Source organism: Primulina huaijiensis, unplaced genomic scaffold, assembly GCF_012295235.1.
Source record: "Primulina huaijiensis isolate GDHJ02 unplaced genomic scaffold, ASM1229523v2 scaffold35245, whole genome shotgun sequence".
In the NCBI taxonomy this organism is placed as follows: Eukaryota; Viridiplantae; Streptophyta; class Magnoliopsida; order Lamiales; family Gesneriaceae; genus Primulina; species Primulina huaijiensis.
The window spans coordinates 1-18,444 of NW_027358217.1; the positions used below are offsets into that span (position 1 = coordinate 1).

Sequence of the window (18,444 nt, forward strand, 5' to 3'; positions counted from 1 at the left end):
TGCCAACACTCAAGAACAACACTGACGCAGAGTGTTGATCGAAGAATGAATTCGTTTGTGTTTTAGCAATACGTTATTTTTATGCATCTAGTGTTTAGTTTTGTTTTGAGTTTTTGATGCATTTTAATTCCTTGGAGATTGTCAAGGAATCTTGATTTGTTATACTCACTAGCATTATTTTGGTGTAAACAAATTACATAAGTTTCTAGTGAATTTTTGCCATGAAACATCGCATAAGTATTCGTACTTGTGCATAATTTAACCAAATTGTTTATTTATTAAAGTTACATTTGTGTGTTAAATGATTAATTTATGCTGTCATGTTGTGTGCTGGTGTTGCCAACACTGAGCACAACACCAAATTCTGATATACTAGTTTTAAATATTTATTTCCTGTAAATTTAAGCGCAACAATTCCATCAAGGTTCATGTCAAATTCAAAGCTTGCGTCTGGACTAGTGTCACTCGCTAAAATCAAACCCTAATTTTTCAGTGAGTATCCTTCTAAATAATCACCATCTTTTATATTAATTTTATTTTTTCCGTAGATAAAATAATCTAGATAAGTATTTCAAGTGTATAAGCACACAACATACAAAAAGACAATAGTTTTTTTAAAAGACGTTCATAAGAAATTATCCGAGGAACAATAATATCCTCACCTTATTTGTATCTCAATTTTTCAAAATGACATTATATTATATCAATGTCGTATCATATTTATATTCTCGTACTTGTATTTCTGCATTATTATATATTATTACGATTTAAAATTCTGATACAAATTATTGAATTAAATTATAAAGAAAAAATGTTCAAACCACGATTTGGGATTTAGAGTTCCGGAATGCCGAAAAGCTCCTCAAAAGCCCAAGACTCTGGTTGCAAGTAAACCAAAACACCCATGGATTATTGTGAGAGCCCAACAATATTCATTGAAATATACAAGTAATTGTTAGATAATTTCGATTTCATCTGACATCAAAATCTTAAATTTAAGACGAAATTTCAAGATCGAGACTCAATTATAACATTCTCTAATAATGATACACCCGAGTTCGAGGCTTGATAGATACTACCCCTATGAGTAATACAATCATCTATTACTCATCCACTTACCACATGATATGTGCGTTGGTTGATCAACCATGATCAACCATCCATACAACATGGTTGAATGAAAGGTCGCTTTTTTTCCTTCTAAATTATTTATTTATTTTTAAACTTTTTTCTTATAAGTAATTTGTTTACTTCTATATTTAAACAAATGTGGTGTGACTGGTAGATCGTGAAAAGGTTTGGAAAATACAAAAAGAAAAAAACAAGCTCGTGGAGAGGAAAGCACAAAATCAGTGTTTCTGCTCATCTTCTCCATCGCACGCCATCTTCAGTTCAGCAATCCAAGGTACTCTGTTTTCTTATTTTTCTTACAAATTTTTTGTCGAAATTATAATCGATTCAATATTTTCTTCATGGGTTTTCTTTACTATTGAAATGCGTGCTTGATTGTGAGAAAGTAAGTCTGATTTCATGAGAATTGGAGTGATTTTTATTATATGTCCGAAAAAAATTTAACTTTTAGAATGGAGTTATGACGTTTGATTCAACAGTGCGCTTCTGGTGTTGTTTTCAGATTAGTATTGCCTTGGTTGAATTTCTAATTTCCTCTTCATGTTTTACAAGCAGTCTATAAGCATTAACTAATATGTTTGTGTGACCCCAAATATTGCAACTGAAAAGGTAATCGAGGCCAAGCAAGTGATACTAACATCCTTAAATTTGGAGCTAAACGTGTATTATCCAAATAAATCCCATGTTTTCACACCTAAAAAAATAGATTTTTCTGACAATCAATGTTAGTGAATTGGAATCTGACACGTAGTTTGGTCGGTGAAGGGTTCTAGAATCTTTTGTGGTTTGCCTTCTTGCACCTGAACTTATTTGATTTACCAAGTGGGCTTTTTTGTTTATAAGGTTTGATGTACAAACAGACGATGATTTATCAAGTGGACTTGTAATTATGTTTACCATGTGTTTGTGTAAATGCTTAAGAAGTTGTTTTTGTATCACTTTCGTTTGATCGACATTTTTTTCCTTTCCAGTTTCGGTATCATTCTGTGTTTCTGCATCATTTGATTTATTCTTAGCTACAAATTTTTGTTTGATGAAACCAACAGACATGCAAAATTTCTTTGGTTTTGCCCATCAGCTGCAGTTGGCTCTTGTTGCGGCAGCGAAAAATGTAACTCCCATTCATCAGTTTTTCGATAAATTAACTTTCATAGTTAGTATGGTTTGTGCTTCGTGCAAGCGTAACGATGAATTGAAGGAAGCTCACACAGATGACATTGCTCTTTTGATTTCTATTAATGAACTCGAGAAAGGGCTTGGAGTTAATCAGATATGCACTTTTACAAAGTGCAGCTGATATGCGTTGGAGTTCTCATTTTAGATCATTATCGAGCTTGATCAAGATGTTTAGTGCATCATGTACGGTATTGCTCAAAGATATGGAGAATGTGCTTCCTTCCCAACGAGCAGATGCAACATCTGTTTATGATTAAATGATTTAATTTGTTTTTGTATTCATCTTGCATCTAATGAGCATGATTATGGAGATCACGAAAAGATTGCAAAGTAAGTCTCACGATATTTTCAATGCAATGGAGTTAGTGTCATCTACAAAAAAAATTGCTTCGTGAGCTAAGGGATGACAAATGGGATGATTTGCTTGTAAAAGTTAAATCTTTTTGTGTGGCTCGTAATATTGATGTTCCTTATTTTAGTGCTTAGTATGTTGACTGGGGAGGTCGAGCCCATCTCATTAAGGCAATTTCACCATTGAGCATCATTATCGAGTAGATTTTTTTTCATGCAACGATAGATTCACAAATGCAAGAAATTAATACGCGTTTTAATGAAGATGCAATGGAGTTACTCATGCTTAGTTCTACATCAAATCCTCAAAATGCATGTGATTCATTGAGATATCTGGATATATGCAAATTGGTCGAAAAGTTTTATCCACGTGATTTTACTAGTGATGAAAAAGAGCGGGTGGATATATAGTTGAAGCATTATGAGCATAATGTAGTCAAAAGGGTCATACTACAAAGCCTTTCAACTAGTTGTGTCAATGGTTTGTAAAGACTAAAAATATGTCATATACGACCTTGTTTTTAGATTGACCGTGCTTGTGTTGACTTTTCCAATTTCTACAATTATTCCAGAACGGTCATCTCAGTCATGAAGATCGTCAAAACTAGACTTCAGAGGAAAATGGAGATTGTTTTTCTTTCGAATGTATTGGTTATATTTTTTGAAAGAAAAATTGCTAAAAATATTTGTATAGATGCTATCGTTGAAGACTTTGAAAATTTTAAGCAACGTCGAATTTCTTTTAGTTAGAAATATTTTTGTAAAAAACGTACTATTGATGTTTAGTTGAATATACAATTGAAATTTTTGTATTTTCTCTTTTAATGTTTTGTATGTCTTTTGTAAGTGGAGTGATAATTCTGAGATTAGTACTGGATCGATGGGTCTAGAAAATTGTTGGGGAAAATGACGGGGTTGACACAAGTCCCCACCACCGGCTTTTGGCCGGTTCAAGATTTGGCCATTGAATGTGACAACATTCCTATATGCATGTATGTGCAACTCTGTCTTACTATAATTGATATTTTAATGCTATCCGACAACCTTATTACTCTCTTCTTTTTATGAGAACTTTGTTCGAATTGCTCCGATTTACTTGCTACTCAATTCTGATATTTGTTAAAATAATTTTATATCGAATCTGGATGAGAGGTAGAAATACATATTACACAAATCAAACATGACTTATGAAAATATATTATTTTTATGTCAAAAATATTATTTTTATGTGTACATATGACTCGAGTCTATCTATCTCACATATAAAGATATGTAAGATCATCTCACAAGAGATCTAATCATGAAATTACTATATATGTCTCATATCCCATGTCTTATAACCTAAGAGTAGGTCTCTTGTGAGACGGTTTCACGAATCTTTATCTGTGAGATGGATAAATCGTACCGATATTCACAATAAAAAGTAATGTTCTTAACATAAAAAGTAATACTTTTTCATGGATGACCCAAATAAGAGATATATCTCACAAAATACGACCCGTGAGACCGTATCACACAAGTTTTTGTCATAACCTAAAATATGATATCGAGTTATGACTAATTTTTTTTTTACGTTCGACTTTTCGATATGGTAAAATTCAATATTACTTGGTATGACCTGCAGATTGTGTTGAGTCGTAGTCGGTTAGCGATTTATATCACAAGATATGCCGACATGCTGTTCCACATTTGAACACAGTATCGAGCCGTAGCTGGCAATAAGGTCAATTGCGAAAATGAAATTTGTCTAATTGGAAAGGGATTTTTCAATTAATGAATGTTTGAATTTCATTTTCATGCTTAATTATTTATGTTAATTTAAATTTATTGCAACTATGCATTTGAAAATGGATATGTTCACATGATACTGATATGAAAGATGTACGACCGACTTCATTTTACTTGTCTGAAAATAAAGAACAAATGTCGATGATTTTTAACTCATTTGACACTGAAGTCCCAATTTTGAGACAAGATCTTAAGTTCGAGACTTAATTGTAACATTTCTCTCCCCCAACTCAAAACAAAAAATTCTGAGAAGATGTTGGTTTTTTTTTTTTTACTGAAAAACCGCTTCAATGCCTAAGTCAGCAAAAGATATCGAAGAGAACATAAAAATAAAAATAAAAAAGAAAGTAAAAATAAAGGTCACTCGTGTTAACGATGTTGATTATACAAAAAATAAATTTTAAAACATTATATCAATTCAAAAACTAAAATTTTAAGACATTATTAAATAATGTGGGTCTCACACATATAGAAATTATACATCATATATTGACGATCCAATGACTAAAATTTTATTACATCAGGGAAGAATCAATCCAAGTATAAGATAGAAAAATTTATATTATGTCATGGAAAATTACTCATGTTGGTTGCTATACTTGGAAATAAGCATATAATACTCAAACATAAGATCACTCGACTTGTATGTATCAACAAAGATGATACCCTTTTGTTATATTAATATTAATATATTTGCGGAGATGGTCGATGTGGAGAAACTTCGATTTGTAACGTCTATAAAAAGATACGATATAACTATAAATCATCGGTATTTTTTAATTCTGATTACGATCTTTTCCTCGGAAGATTTCCTTTAGAGGAAAAAATGATTTCGTTATGTTTTGCGATTTTTAAATTTTACTAAATCATATCTTCCTAAAAAAAATTTATCAACGTCACAATCTAACAAAAAAAAAACTATTAAACATCGTTTTACATAAAGAAATATTCGAAATTGATGTACGAAGGTGTTTGGTAATTTACCCGAACCTAAGGTCCGGAGCCAATTATTTAATGAGTATCCATGTGGGTTATATCTGCGTGATTGAGCCATCTGCCAATCGTTGGAGGACACGTTGGAATCACACCTCCGGTTCACGTGAACCCTCTAATAATAGAAAAACCGGGTCCCACAGCTGGTAAGAGCCGAGCCGATGATGTCCCGGCTCGGGGTTTACATATCGGAAGCCGACAAAAACTCAGAGTAGAAAACAGCCGCATTTATGATTGGATTTGGACATTTTAGAAATGTGTAAGGGGGAGCTGTACCATTGGACCACATTGTGGGCCGAAGCCCAAATATGGTTTGAGACGCTGTTTCAACGAGTTTAAATTAATCAAATTTACAACGGATTCATAAATTTCGACATAGTCGATGACTTAAAATTCATCTGACATCAAAATTTTGAAGTCAAAACGATATTTCATGTTCGAAACTCATTTATAAGAATCTCATCCCCAGTTCTCTCTCCCCCCATACACACATATATATCAGTATGTCTAATGTGAGACGGTCTCATCTCTGAGATGGTCAACCATGTCCATATTTACAAAAATAAGTAATATTATTGGTTGTCTCACAAAATTGACTCGTGACACCGTCTCACAAAAGTTTCAAAAAATTAACTAACTCTTGTTTTTTTAGTCGCCATTAGTTCTTGGTAAAAACTTGTGTGAAACGGTCTCAGGGTCGTATTTTGTGAGACATATCTCTTATTTGAGACATCGATGAAAAAGTATTACTTTTTATGCTAAGATTATTGTTTTTAATTGTGAATATCCGTATGGTTGACCCATCTCACAGATAAAGATTCGTGAGATCATCTCACAACAGACATACTCATAATTCTTTCATACGTGAAATTGGACTAAAAATAAAAGACCAATGCTTTCCAATTTTGGATTTTTTTTAATAAATTAAGAACATATTTGTTGAAAGCCAAGATAGGCAAATACTTTTAAAATAGGGAAGACTTGTATTATATTATATTATATATAAAAAATGTAAATCTATTAGCCAAAATTAGAAAATATATATTTTGAAATAATACGAGTAGAATTTGAAATTGTCAATTTTATTGGAAGTGGTACTTGATTCTCTTCTTCAAGTGATTGGGTGGAGCACATTATTTCATGATAATCTACTTAATTAGTTTATTTTGTTATGTATGTAGCATGCAATCTTTTACTTGTGATTTTCTTAAGTGGGATAAATTTAAAAATATATCCTATTTCACTTATTTAATTACTAATAATAATAATAATAATAACTTTCAAATATCAAATGGTTATATATTATATTTAGAGTAGGTTTTTTGTGAGACGGTCTCATTAATCTTTATCTGAGACAAACTCACTGATATTCACAATAAAAAGTAATACTCTTAGCATAAAAAGTAATACTTTTTCATGGATGATCCAAATAAGAGATCCGTATCACAAAATACGACCCGTTTTTTACCGTATCACACAAGTTTTTGCCTTATATTTATTACACAAAATATCAAGAAATATTTGAAGTTAAAAAAAAATCTGGGGAATGAAAGAAAATATAAGCGTTGACATTATTTTAATATTTATAAATTTATAGAGATTTTATATTTATTGATGATTGATAAATTTAAAATTAGCAAGAAATTGCCATGGGAACCCATTCAGTGAGCTGTACTGATGGGGTGCATGTGGGGGTAGCCTCAGAAAACTAGGTGCTATTCTTTGTGTCTCTTTCTTATTTGGTTAATAAATAATAATTAAATTTATATGAATAATTATTCTTAAAAAAATGCATATTTCTCAATTACATTTGAAACAATTCTGATAAAAATTCTTGAATAAGTGCCATGGTTCCAAAATTGAAGGTTCTAATAAAATGGTGAAACCTGAGACAGATTGTTTGAATATAATTTGGGTTTCGGTTTTCGATAGTTTTAAATGGTTACGTTTTGAATCAATTTGAATTGAAATTTATTATTTTCAACTTTAACAATCATAAAAAAATATATATAACCCAAATACTTTTGTTAGAAGGTCTCACAAGTTAATTTTATGAGACAAAACTCTTATTTGAGTCATTAATAAAAAATTATTACATTTTATGCCAAAAATATTACTTATTATTGTAAATATGAACAGAGTTGACACATATCACATATAAAGATCTTTGATCGGGTCTATATGCATGCATAAGTGAGCAGTACAATAGAATAAAAAGAGTTGTATCCATCAAAATTAAAAATATTTACCAATTTCATGGAGATCCATTTTTAAAATTTAATTTGTCCAACATTCCATCAATTTTTATTTTTTATTTTTTCACTATAACAATGAGGAGACATTTACCGATATTATTCTAAAAGATTTTTTTTAAGTAATAAAAAATAATTTAAAAGTATATATTATTTTTTATGTATTCTGTTATTTATCTCATTTTTATTAAATAATTGAGCAAAAAATACGAGATAATTTAAAATGATAAGAATAGTGTAGAGTTGAGATCATGACGAGACAAAATCCAAGTAGCAACCAAATTCCAAGTACATTACTGTCTATGTATTCCATTTTCTGACACCATTTTTTAATATTCCAACTCACTTGATCTAAAATAAAATATTCTTTATCACTAAACTCCTATCAAATTGTATATGAAATATGTTTTAATCGACTCAACTCATAAAAAATATTATTTTTATGTATCGGTCGACTCATATGAGACCGTCTCACACGATATATACTTTTTTTTATATATTATAATAGAAAGCATTGCATATATAAATTATACATACATTTTTTTTATCACATTTTCTACTACTACTTTAAATAATAGAACATAAAAGACTAACTTTATGGATTTTAAAAGTTTCTATTTGTTTCATGAGTATGTATCTTGTGAGACGATCTCACGAATATTTATCTGTGAGACGGATCAACCCTCTCGATATTTATAATAAAAAATAATACTCTTAGTATAAAAAATAATATTTTTTCATGGATAACCTAAATAAGATATTCGTCTCATAAAATACGACTAGTGAGATCGTCTCACATAAGTTTTTATCTTGTTTCATTTTTGAATTTTTTATTATCGATTAATTGAATTTTAGTAGATGAAGAAAATAAATTAGAGACCCCACTTTGAATAAACATGTTATGTACATTTTGTGGCCATTGATAACTATCAAGTTCCCATCAATGAAAAAATGTTGAATATGAAGTCAAATTAATGTTTTCCAAATTATCGAATATTTATATTTTTTAAAAAAAATTAAAATTCTTCTTCAACTAAAAATCACAAAAAAAAATGGTAGATTTTACTTTTATTGGAAAATTATAAAAAAAATTGAAGTGGATAAATAAAATTTAAAAGGCAAGAAATTTCAAACAAAAATTAGTGATTATTAATGAATGATTAGTAAACTCTATTAGTATAAAGCAGCTTTATTTACTGTTAATAATTGCACTGCTCAGCATCTTTACAGAGCGCATGGCGTAGCATCTGTAGCCAAAAAAGGAGGTCAAGCTTTTCTCCCACTTCACGAAAATATATTATTATTTAATATTATCAAATTAATTATTTATTTTTGAAAAATAGTAAATTAATCTTCAATTTGCTTTTTTTCTGAAATCTCATGCTCTTCACCTACCACTAGAGATTCGTATAGACAATAGTCTTCTACGTATGTATATATTGAGACAATATCATATATTTTTATCTATGAGACGAATTAATCATATTCATATTTACAATAAAATTGACATTCATATAAGATCGTTGGTAATACCCATGTAAAGGCCCAGACCATCAGTGACCCGAAATATTAATTGGGAGGTCCACATCAGAAGTCAGCTTCCCGAGCACTTCACTTCTTCCCGAGCAGTTATCATATCCCGGGCTCTCATACAAGCACTCGGGTAACCGACTACCCGGGCCACCTCGAGAATTGAACCACACTCGAGTATGATTGGTACAGGCAGTCTAATCTGTCAGAGCAACTTGTATTTGGAGTGTCCTATAAGTCATCAGAAGCTAGAATATGGGCAGACGACTTGCCATACTTAGTAGGTGACGCTGGAATCGAGGTAACTACCCATTTTCTACTATAAATAGCAGATATTAATGTCATTTACAGATTCTGAAACTTTTGATTACTCAAGCACTTACATATTGATTGTGTTCACAAAAAAGCCTGTTGACTTAAGCATCGAAGTGGCCACGCCGGACACCCCTCCGACACCCATTAACGAGTTCATTTCCTTGTTTGCAGGTGCTATTGAAGCCATTATCTTCACTCAAATTTCCAAACGTTATAAATTATTGATTTGACATGTTGGAGTTCCCTACCCGACTCATCCATTTCAGCGAGTTCACATCAATCGTCTTACACGAGTTTTACATTAGTTTTTTTTTTTGCTACATCATTTTGTAACTTTGTTTTTGTTCTTAATCCTATTTTGCTCACGTATGTAACGTTGGATAATACTGATGCGATAACCTGAAAATTGTGGACCTTTGACGTCATGTCAGCACTAAAACGAAATAATAGTACATAGAAAAAGGTACTTATTCTTCATTTAAAAAAAAATATTTAAAACCTTATTTAATAAATCTATAACTCCATATATGACTACCATCCATATTATCTAATCTCATTTTCTACTCAACTAAATCTAGGTACGTACAAATACTAATTAAAAAACCAAAAATCTGTTTCAAACAAATTGCATCTCATGTCAACAAACTATGAATATTTTATTAAATTATTTGTTCAATTAACATGTTCATATATATATATATATATATATATATATCGAAGCCTCTTTTTTCATCCTTTCTATATAAGCACGTATGCCTACCTATATTTCATCCCTAATCTGTTTTGTTTCTGAATAGCAAAATTAAGGTTCATGTCAAAAAATTCTTTTTGTCAAGAATATCAATTTCTTTCTTTTTCTTCTTGCTTCTCTGTTGTTTGGCTTTTTTTTTTTTTTTTNAGTTACATTGAATTCTGTTTTGTCTCGATTTTGGTTATGGACAAAACTTTGCAGCTGAATCTGACGTTAGCAATGGCTGTTTTCTTCAACTTTCCCTCGGTTTAATTCGAGTTGAAACTGGTGGCTGCAGCTGCTATTTCACTGGATTCTTCATAAAATTCCGAGTTTTTTCCAGTTCAAATTATTTATTTATTTTTTCTCTCGGTTCTAATCGCAGATTCTGGAAAAGGGCATCGGAATATTGGTCTTAAACAAGGTAATCTTTGTTTTTTGGGGCCGAACCCAGCAGGAACAACGGGTGGTGAAGATAAAAAGTTTTCAAAATTTCATCGACTTTTCTTGTTTTCTTGAATTTTTCTTCCGAATCTACTTTATCAAAGTCTTTAGGTATGATGTATTGATGTAAATTTTTCTTGGATTTTCAGGGCTGAAGGTATTTTTCTTGTCTTTTTTCCCCCTCCATCTGATGGATAATTGGCGCAATCAAGAACATGAACTCCAAGAAAACCCGATGAAGTTTGATTCAAACATCATTCTCTGTGGCAGTGGAAAGTTTGGCATTTCAGGAAATGTATTCAATCCAATGGAACAGTTTCAGAAAACTGATCAATCCCACAACATGATCTCACAATGGAGCTTGTCTCCAGATCAAGAATTCTCAATGAATCCACAGAATGGCCATGAGAAGATGATGCCTGGAATGTCGTCGAATATGGTATCTCTTGAATCCCTAGAGTGCTTACTCTCGACGTCCAACAGCCAGATGGATAATGCATCGGTCGAGGACGATGGGATTTCGATGATCTTCTCGGATTGCAAGAATTTATGGAATTTTACAAGAACTCTTGATGCTGACTTCAAATCCCTTGCACCAGCCTCGTTAGTATCATCTAACAAGGCCAAAGGTGGCACAGAAATGGAAACAATGTCAAAACCATTATCAAATAAGCATGTAATGGGCCATCAGTCCAAATCTTGTCTCCCAACATACGAGTTTAATGCCACTAAACCATCATGGAATTTTAGTGGCAAGTTCGACTCTACTGTCAAATCCGTCGCATCAGTCGCGTTATTATCATCAGATGAGGAGACGCAGACGCTTTTGCGAATATCCGAAAATGATCGTACCACGATCAACCAGGCCAGATCTTGTGTCACACAATATGAAGAGACTAATGCACCCAAAAGAAGGAGATTAGAAAGCAAGCACCAAAATCTTGATTCTTTTACATCTGAAGACACCAATTTCAATCTCATTTCACCAAACCACCAAAACCCCACAAATTCAAGACCGGAAAAACGGCCCGTTTCGTCGACAAACATCAATTTCCAGAAAGCTACCTCATCGGTATCGTCTCTCGACGAGCCTGACTCAGAGGCCATTGCACAGATGAAAGAGATGATCTACCGTGCTGCAGCTTTTAGGCCAGTGAATTTCGGGGTCGAAGCCGTGGAGAAACCCAAGAGAAAGAACGTGAAGATATCTAACGACCCGCAAACCGTGGCTGCGAGGCAGAGGAGGGAAAGAATCAGTGAGAAAATCAGGGTTCTACAGAGGCTGGTGCCTGGTGGGAGTAAAATGGATACTGCATCGATGCTTGATGAGGCTGCGAACTACCTCAAGTTTTTAAGGTCACAAATCAAAGCCCTTGAAGCATTAGGCCAGAAGAATGACCTTTTCAATAGTTTTCCTGCAAATTTTTCATTACCACCATTTGTAAACTACCCATTCGCCATGCAGCAGCCACCACAATTTACCATCCAAAACCCAAATATTATTCACCAACATAAAAGTTGATTTCATGATTTTCAAGAGCTGATTCTTGCAAAAAACAGTTTACTGATTTTTTATATGGAAGTATGTGTGAAGTGTACTTGAACATGAATGGTGTCATTAGTTCTGACTTTCAGATTCATGATTAGTTATCATCATTTTAGCAACAAAATCTAACTTTTTTTTGCTCAAAAGTTGAAGATTTACATTATGAAGTCATCATTTTCTTCTTCTTTCTTTGATTTGATTAAAGTTGTGCTTCATCTCTTAATGATGAGTGTAATGATGATGTCCACAATGGAAGAGCTCGAAAGTGGCACGCCTACTTTAAAGTATGCCTTTTATTTTATTATTTATCATTTATTTTTGGGTTAAACTTTTGCTCAAGTTTCACACAAATAGAAACAGAGGTAAGGATGGCATTCAATTTTTATTAAACCGTACAATATCTTCATAATTATGTGTTAATCGGTTTCATAGTAGGATAATTATTGCTCTAAATAAACTTCCCAATAATTGCATTTCTTGCGATATATGATAATCAAACACGTGACACTGACATTGATATCATTTGTAAGATAAAATATTTGTCGATGTACCACAAGTTATAGTTGGTGGTAATTATACAACTTAAATATTTTAAATCATACATCAACCTAAACGACACATATTGATTTATCTTATAACATACATAATTATTGCTTCCAACAGTATAATTATTAGATGATTAAAAGGATAAGAGATACATGGGAAAATAAGGGACATTTTTTCCCCTACATTAAGATATTTTAATGGTATGCGTTTTTTTTCCGATTACATGAGGTGATGTTTTTTCGCTATCATCTGAAATCGAAATCAGGCTCGTCCCTTGTTGAGAGAGGCTTATCTCAATTCACTACAAATTGAATGCATAGATGTATGTGTTTTAGATACTACATACATAAAAATTAAGAATATTCAAGGTATACACAGTTTGGAATAAACAATGAGATAAAACATTCTTGCATCGCCTCAAGTCTGATTTGAGTTTTACAATAGTTAGAGTTAAAGAATATTTATGTTATCTTTATCTTTCAAGTTATCATCGCATCAATCATCATCTCATCTTACGAGTCAAGCGATGTCTTAATCTTACTATTTGTGCGACATAGCACATGGATAATTAGGTCAAGCCAGGGCAAGAAAGTGGTTCCCACTTTATGATGTTCAACTATAATTTTTTGCTCACATTCCTTTGTCCTTAATCCAACCTTTTCTTGGAGATCTTAGTTATAAATTAAGATTACCACGCTAATCAAAGCAACAAACATTCCCTTAATAATAATAATAATAATAATGTAGTGTGCATTATTAGTCAGTGGTCCTGTCTCCTTGATTCAATCCAAAGGCGTGGCTCTTGAAATTCACCCCTCCCAAATCCAAAATCCTTATTGCTAAGCACATGTTTTATTCTTGTTTTTTGGGGCTTTCTGTGCAAAAACCTCACCACCCAATATACTTCCTTGAAGTTCGTGAATTATTTAGGTCCGATTTTCCTTAAATGATATTTTATTTAGAGTATGTCTCTTGTGAGACGGTCTCACGAATCTTTATCTGTGAGACGAGTCAAGCCTACTGATATTTACAATAAAAAGTAATACTCTTAGCATAAAAAGTAATACTTTTTCATGGATGATCCAAATAAGAGATCTCTCTCACAAAATACGACCCGTGAAACCGTCTCACACAAGTTTTTGTCAATTTAAAAAGTCGAATCTGTCATCCGAATACCAACTCGGCTACGCCTATGTTTCATGCACTTGATCGATCTTTTAATGTTCGTTTTTAATTACTCAAAAGAACAAAACTGCAACCGAATTGCAAGTGTACGAAAGCAGTCCTTCACAAGTATTATATTTTGACTTGGAAAAGTTCGAATAAAAAGAGGTCATGCTTGGGTCATGTTTCAAACTACAATTCCTAACATCTATTTGACAACTTTGTCAAGTGGGACGCAACTTGGTTTTTGATAATTGTAACCATAACCGTAGGATTAGTTGCCATATATGACTAGCATCATGGGCTTGTCTTATATCGACTTCTAACTTCCTCAGGGTCAATACAGTAATTTCACTCTCTGGTCGTCATATGCTATTACTATCAAAGAAGTTATTTTGCATTATATGACTAGCAATGAGGCTGTCTCTTGGATCTTTACGTGAGAAGAGATTGGCTCTAACCACGAGGGCCAATAAGGTAAATTCACTTTTTGACCAAATAATTTTATGTTTTTATTTGGATTGTAAATATTGACATAATTAAATTTATTTTTAGACTCTATTTTATTGTAAAAGTTTCTGTTCATATTCCTTAGCTAGGAATAGGGATGACAATTGGCCGGGACAGAGGCGGGTTTGCCATTCATATCCCTATCCCCGAATTCCATCCCCACCCCCATATCCGTCCCCATCCCCTCTTTTTCGGGTTCAGGGATCAACGTCCTATCTCCACCCTCATCTCCATTTCAAAAATATTAATTTGACAAGACGATGATGAATTCAGAGATTTTCTCAAACCAAAACTTATTATTATCTATTATTATTAGAGATAATATTAATATCAATATCAATATCAATATTAATAATAATAATAATATTATTATTAATATTTTAAAAAATAATGATATTATTATATTATTAATATTAATAATACTATTATTTTATTATTGATATTATTTTCGGGATGTGTTCAGGTATTTCGGGGATGTGGATAGTAATCTCATACCCGTCCCGAACTACATTGGATATTTAAAAAAATCCCCGAACCCGAAAAAATAGGGGATCCCCATCTCCGTTTCGGGTTTTCCCTGCAGGGGCTCAAACCTGTGAGAAAAGTTGCCATCCTTTTATGTGAAAATTCATGTTTTGAACAAATTAAGCAAAATTTATTTCAAATGAGTACAAGTGTCAATTCATCTTAAATCATAGCCCAACTAAATGGGCTGGGCCAAGACAAATAATTTTGCGTGCTACGGTTTCATCAACTGGGGCCCGAGTTCTCTGTAAATCAAAATAAATCTTAGAGACGGACAAACATTTTTACGCGACTAAAATATTTTTTGATAAATATTTTATATTTAAGTAAAACTCGAACATGTTCAAATATATATATATTTTAGTCCGAAGAGTGAGTACAAATTATTTTGTTCGAAATTTTAAGTGGAGCTAACACAAACCCAAATTAGTTTGTTTTTGGAGTTTAAAGCTCTTTTTTTTAACACAAAATTCAAGTTTGAGCTCGAATGTGACAGAATGGCTATCATTCATCTTGATTCGATTGGTTTGTCTGCCAATTTCTAACATCCTGAGCTGTTCATTTTCCTAAACGATTTTGACGTGAAGTAATTGCTAATGATGGAACATTAATGAGATCCATCATGTATCATCTTGCCTGCAGAATGCATGTGGGACTAGGATATGATAATTTTGACACGGTTTAGATATTTCAGAACTTGACACGAAATCGATATGCTATTGAATCCAGATGATCGAATGGCAAATTCCAGCAACAAAATTCAAGAATATGACAGAACAATCAGCAACAAATAGGGGTGCAATTCTGAGAAAATCCCATCACGCACGCATATATCTCATCTTTCCAGCTTAAAATGCAACTTTTTCCCAAATTTTCAAGCATTTATATCACTCAATCTTCCAAGCATAGAGAAACAGACAGAACTGTGAGGCCTTAGAATAGCTGACAGTTGAATAATACCTGCTATTTCCACTACAATCACTCACGTCGGATCGACTATTATCCTCTTTATCCCCGTCATCGAGTGCCCCCGGCTTGAAGATGAACAACCCATGGTTCAATCCAGGATCACTAAACAACCACGCATGCACATCCCAAAACACTTGGACCGGCTGCTTGTCGACTTGCACAGTCTGATTACCTCTGAATTTCCATTGCAAGTTCCTTATGTGTATCAACACAATCCCATCTATGCTAATCCACATTTCGGGATCTCTAGACCCTAAGGTCGAGCTTTCCACAACAATATCATGGTCATGTTTCCTCTGATCAAATCTTGCCCTTGTAGAGAAAGACTTCTTGCCAAAAACATGCTCTTTCTTGTGAAACATCAAAGCATCAACAAGGGCCGGTCTCGATTTGGTTCTTTTGTATGCTTTCTTCTTGTAGTCTCCTAATAATAAGACCACTTCTTCTTCCGAGACTAAGGCCACGTAAAAATCCGTGCAGGGCTCAGGGCTGCCTGAAAACTTTGCTGATCTTATATCCCAATACACCTCTAATTGGTTGCCATCTACCTCGAAGGTCTTGTAACCTTTCTTGGCCCAAAAATGCCAAGGTTTAAGATCAACTTTGCACGTGTAAACACGATCATGCTCCACACTATCGACAGATATGGTTAAAGAGTGGTTCATGAGATTCTTGCTCCACAATACCATTACATTGCGCCAAAAACCTGCTATATGCGCTTGATACGCGCACGTGACTGTACTTTGAGCGGTTTTATGCGTCACCGGATCATCTGTTAATCTCTGAGCCAACGGTTGTTGCGACGAAGACACGGATTGAGACCTCGTGGTAACATGATAAGCCATCGAGTCAAATTATCAAACAACAGAACACAAACTTAACGATGGAAAAGAGGGACTGCTGCGTTTTTAAAGAATTAAAATCGAATGAAAAAAATTGACAAGTCTGGTGATGGATGCCAACACGTTCTTCATTGGGAACATTTCACAAACATGAAGAAAGCATCCATTCCAACCTCAGGGAATACTAACTCCAGAGGATTTAGCGGTTAAATTTGTGAAACATATATCATAATATGTACACAGAAACACCAAAATGATCCATAAAATTAAAGTTGAACGTGAAAAAAGATAGGATCTTTGACATCAAGATCCATGCTAATGGCGATAAAAGATATGTATGTGCATAAAGATCAACTAGGCATGACGAGCAAAACAAAATTGAACATGAAACAATTCTATCTTTTCAGAAAAAAGACGATATAAAAAATTTTAAAACGTAAATTTTTCTCGTAGAATTGTTTGTGGAGGGAGCATGGAAAATTGAGATATCAAATTAAATTCGTGGAGGAAAAATATTTCGTTGAACAAGCTTTTGAGAAAGAGGTCTCCCTTAAAAAAAGGGCAAATATTAGAATGAATATGTGGAGTTTGAAATTTTTTGAGCATTAATTCCATAAATAGGATCAAATGCTTTTTTTTAAAAAAATAAAATTAAAAATTTCGTTAAAATTCATTTAAAATTACAACAAAATAAAAAACGAATGAGAAACTATATTCTAAATATGACAAAGAATCAAATGCTTTAACAAAAATATTAACAGTTTGATTCGCTCATCTCTTACGGAAAAAAAAAACAAGATTGAAATCCTTTTGCAAGGAATTTAAGATCTCCAACTAACAAATTAAACCCAGGTTGGAAGAGTCGAATTAAGGCTAGAAAATCTAAAGCGTCAATGTCTAGCTTAGCATCTTACTCGTTCGGAAAGTGTAAATCTTTAAGCCAGCTAAGAGCCTCACGGATGGCCAAGGCTTCCGCTACTGATGGATCTTGAATACCCGTGATGCTGCCATGGATTGCCTCAATGACCGAACCTGAAGAATTTCTGAGCAAGCACCCATATTCCATGCGAGGAGGATCACAAAACACCGCAGCATCAACATTATACACTTGAGAAAAGGTTCCAGAGGTGTGAACCAATGCAGACTTAAAGGTGATTCCACCAATCAAAAAGAGAAGTTGCCAAACCAATATTGCTACTAATCGAAGTTAGGCTCCAAATGTTTCTCACCAATGGGCAGGAAACCAATGCATGCAGCCCATCTTTGGACTCATGATGACAAAGCTAAGGGGGCCACCACGCGGGAACATCCACTCTACGAAATTGTAATGCCTTCATGGTTGGCAGAAATTTGATAAACTCCTCCAGAGAAATTAAATTTCGAACTTTTGCTGAGATATTCAATATCCAAATCAGCAGTCAAGCTAACTCCGACCGTGGTAAGAATCTGGACTCGATTTTTCATTAGAATATTATACCCACTTTTAACAGTGTGACACCCTTACTTGTCATACCACCTAATCCAGTAGTCATCACTAGAAAACCTACTCAATGGAATAAAAAGAATTAAACGTTGATCCCTCTCATTAAAAAGCCTCTCAAGAGATCCAAATCCCAATTGCCACTCTCTTGT

At 33.2% G+C, this 18,444-nt stretch overlaps 2 protein-coding genes and 1 long non-coding RNA gene across 4 annotated transcripts; 1 reads left to right on the forward strand and 2 right to left on the reverse strand.

Moving 5' to 3' along the window:
• Nucleotides 1-2,080: 2,080 nt before the first annotated feature.
• On the reverse strand, nt 2,081-2,606 carry LOC140968345 (uncharacterized). Its single transcript, XR_012173753.1, has 2 exons — nt 2,495-2,606; nt 2,081-2,408 (listed from the first exon to the last, which is right to left on the reverse strand). It is a non-coding gene; the product is annotated as an uncharacterized lncRNA (long non-coding RNA).
• Nucleotides 2,607-10,440: 7,834 nt separating this feature from the next.
• Nucleotides 10,441-12,376, forward strand: LOC140968346 (uncharacterized). Of its 2 annotated transcripts, none has more exons than XM_073429274.1 (2): nt 10,441-10,699; nt 10,868-12,376. In XM_073429274.1, exon 2 carries the CDS (start codon nt 10,901-10,903, stop codon nt 12,230-12,232), a length of 1,332 nt encoding a protein of 443 aa, XP_073285375.1. In that variant the 5' UTR covers nt 10,441-10,699; nt 10,868-10,900; the 3' UTR covers nt 12,233-12,376. The 2 variants fall into 2 exon arrangements, with proteins under 2 accessions (XP_073285375.1, XP_073285374.1); XM_073429273.1 differs by having other exon boundaries at nt 10,441-10,690; nt 10,860-12,376.
• Nucleotides 12,377-15,736: 3,360 nt separating this feature from the next.
• Nucleotides 15,737-17,409, reverse strand: LOC140968344 (uncharacterized). The gene has a single exon (XM_073429272.1). The coding sequence runs from the start codon at nt 16,813-16,815 to the stop codon at nt 15,889-15,891; it is 927 nt and encodes a 308-aa protein (XP_073285373.1). The 5' UTR covers nt 16,816-17,409; the 3' UTR covers nt 15,737-15,888.
• Nucleotides 17,410-18,444: the final 1,035 nt, after the last annotated feature.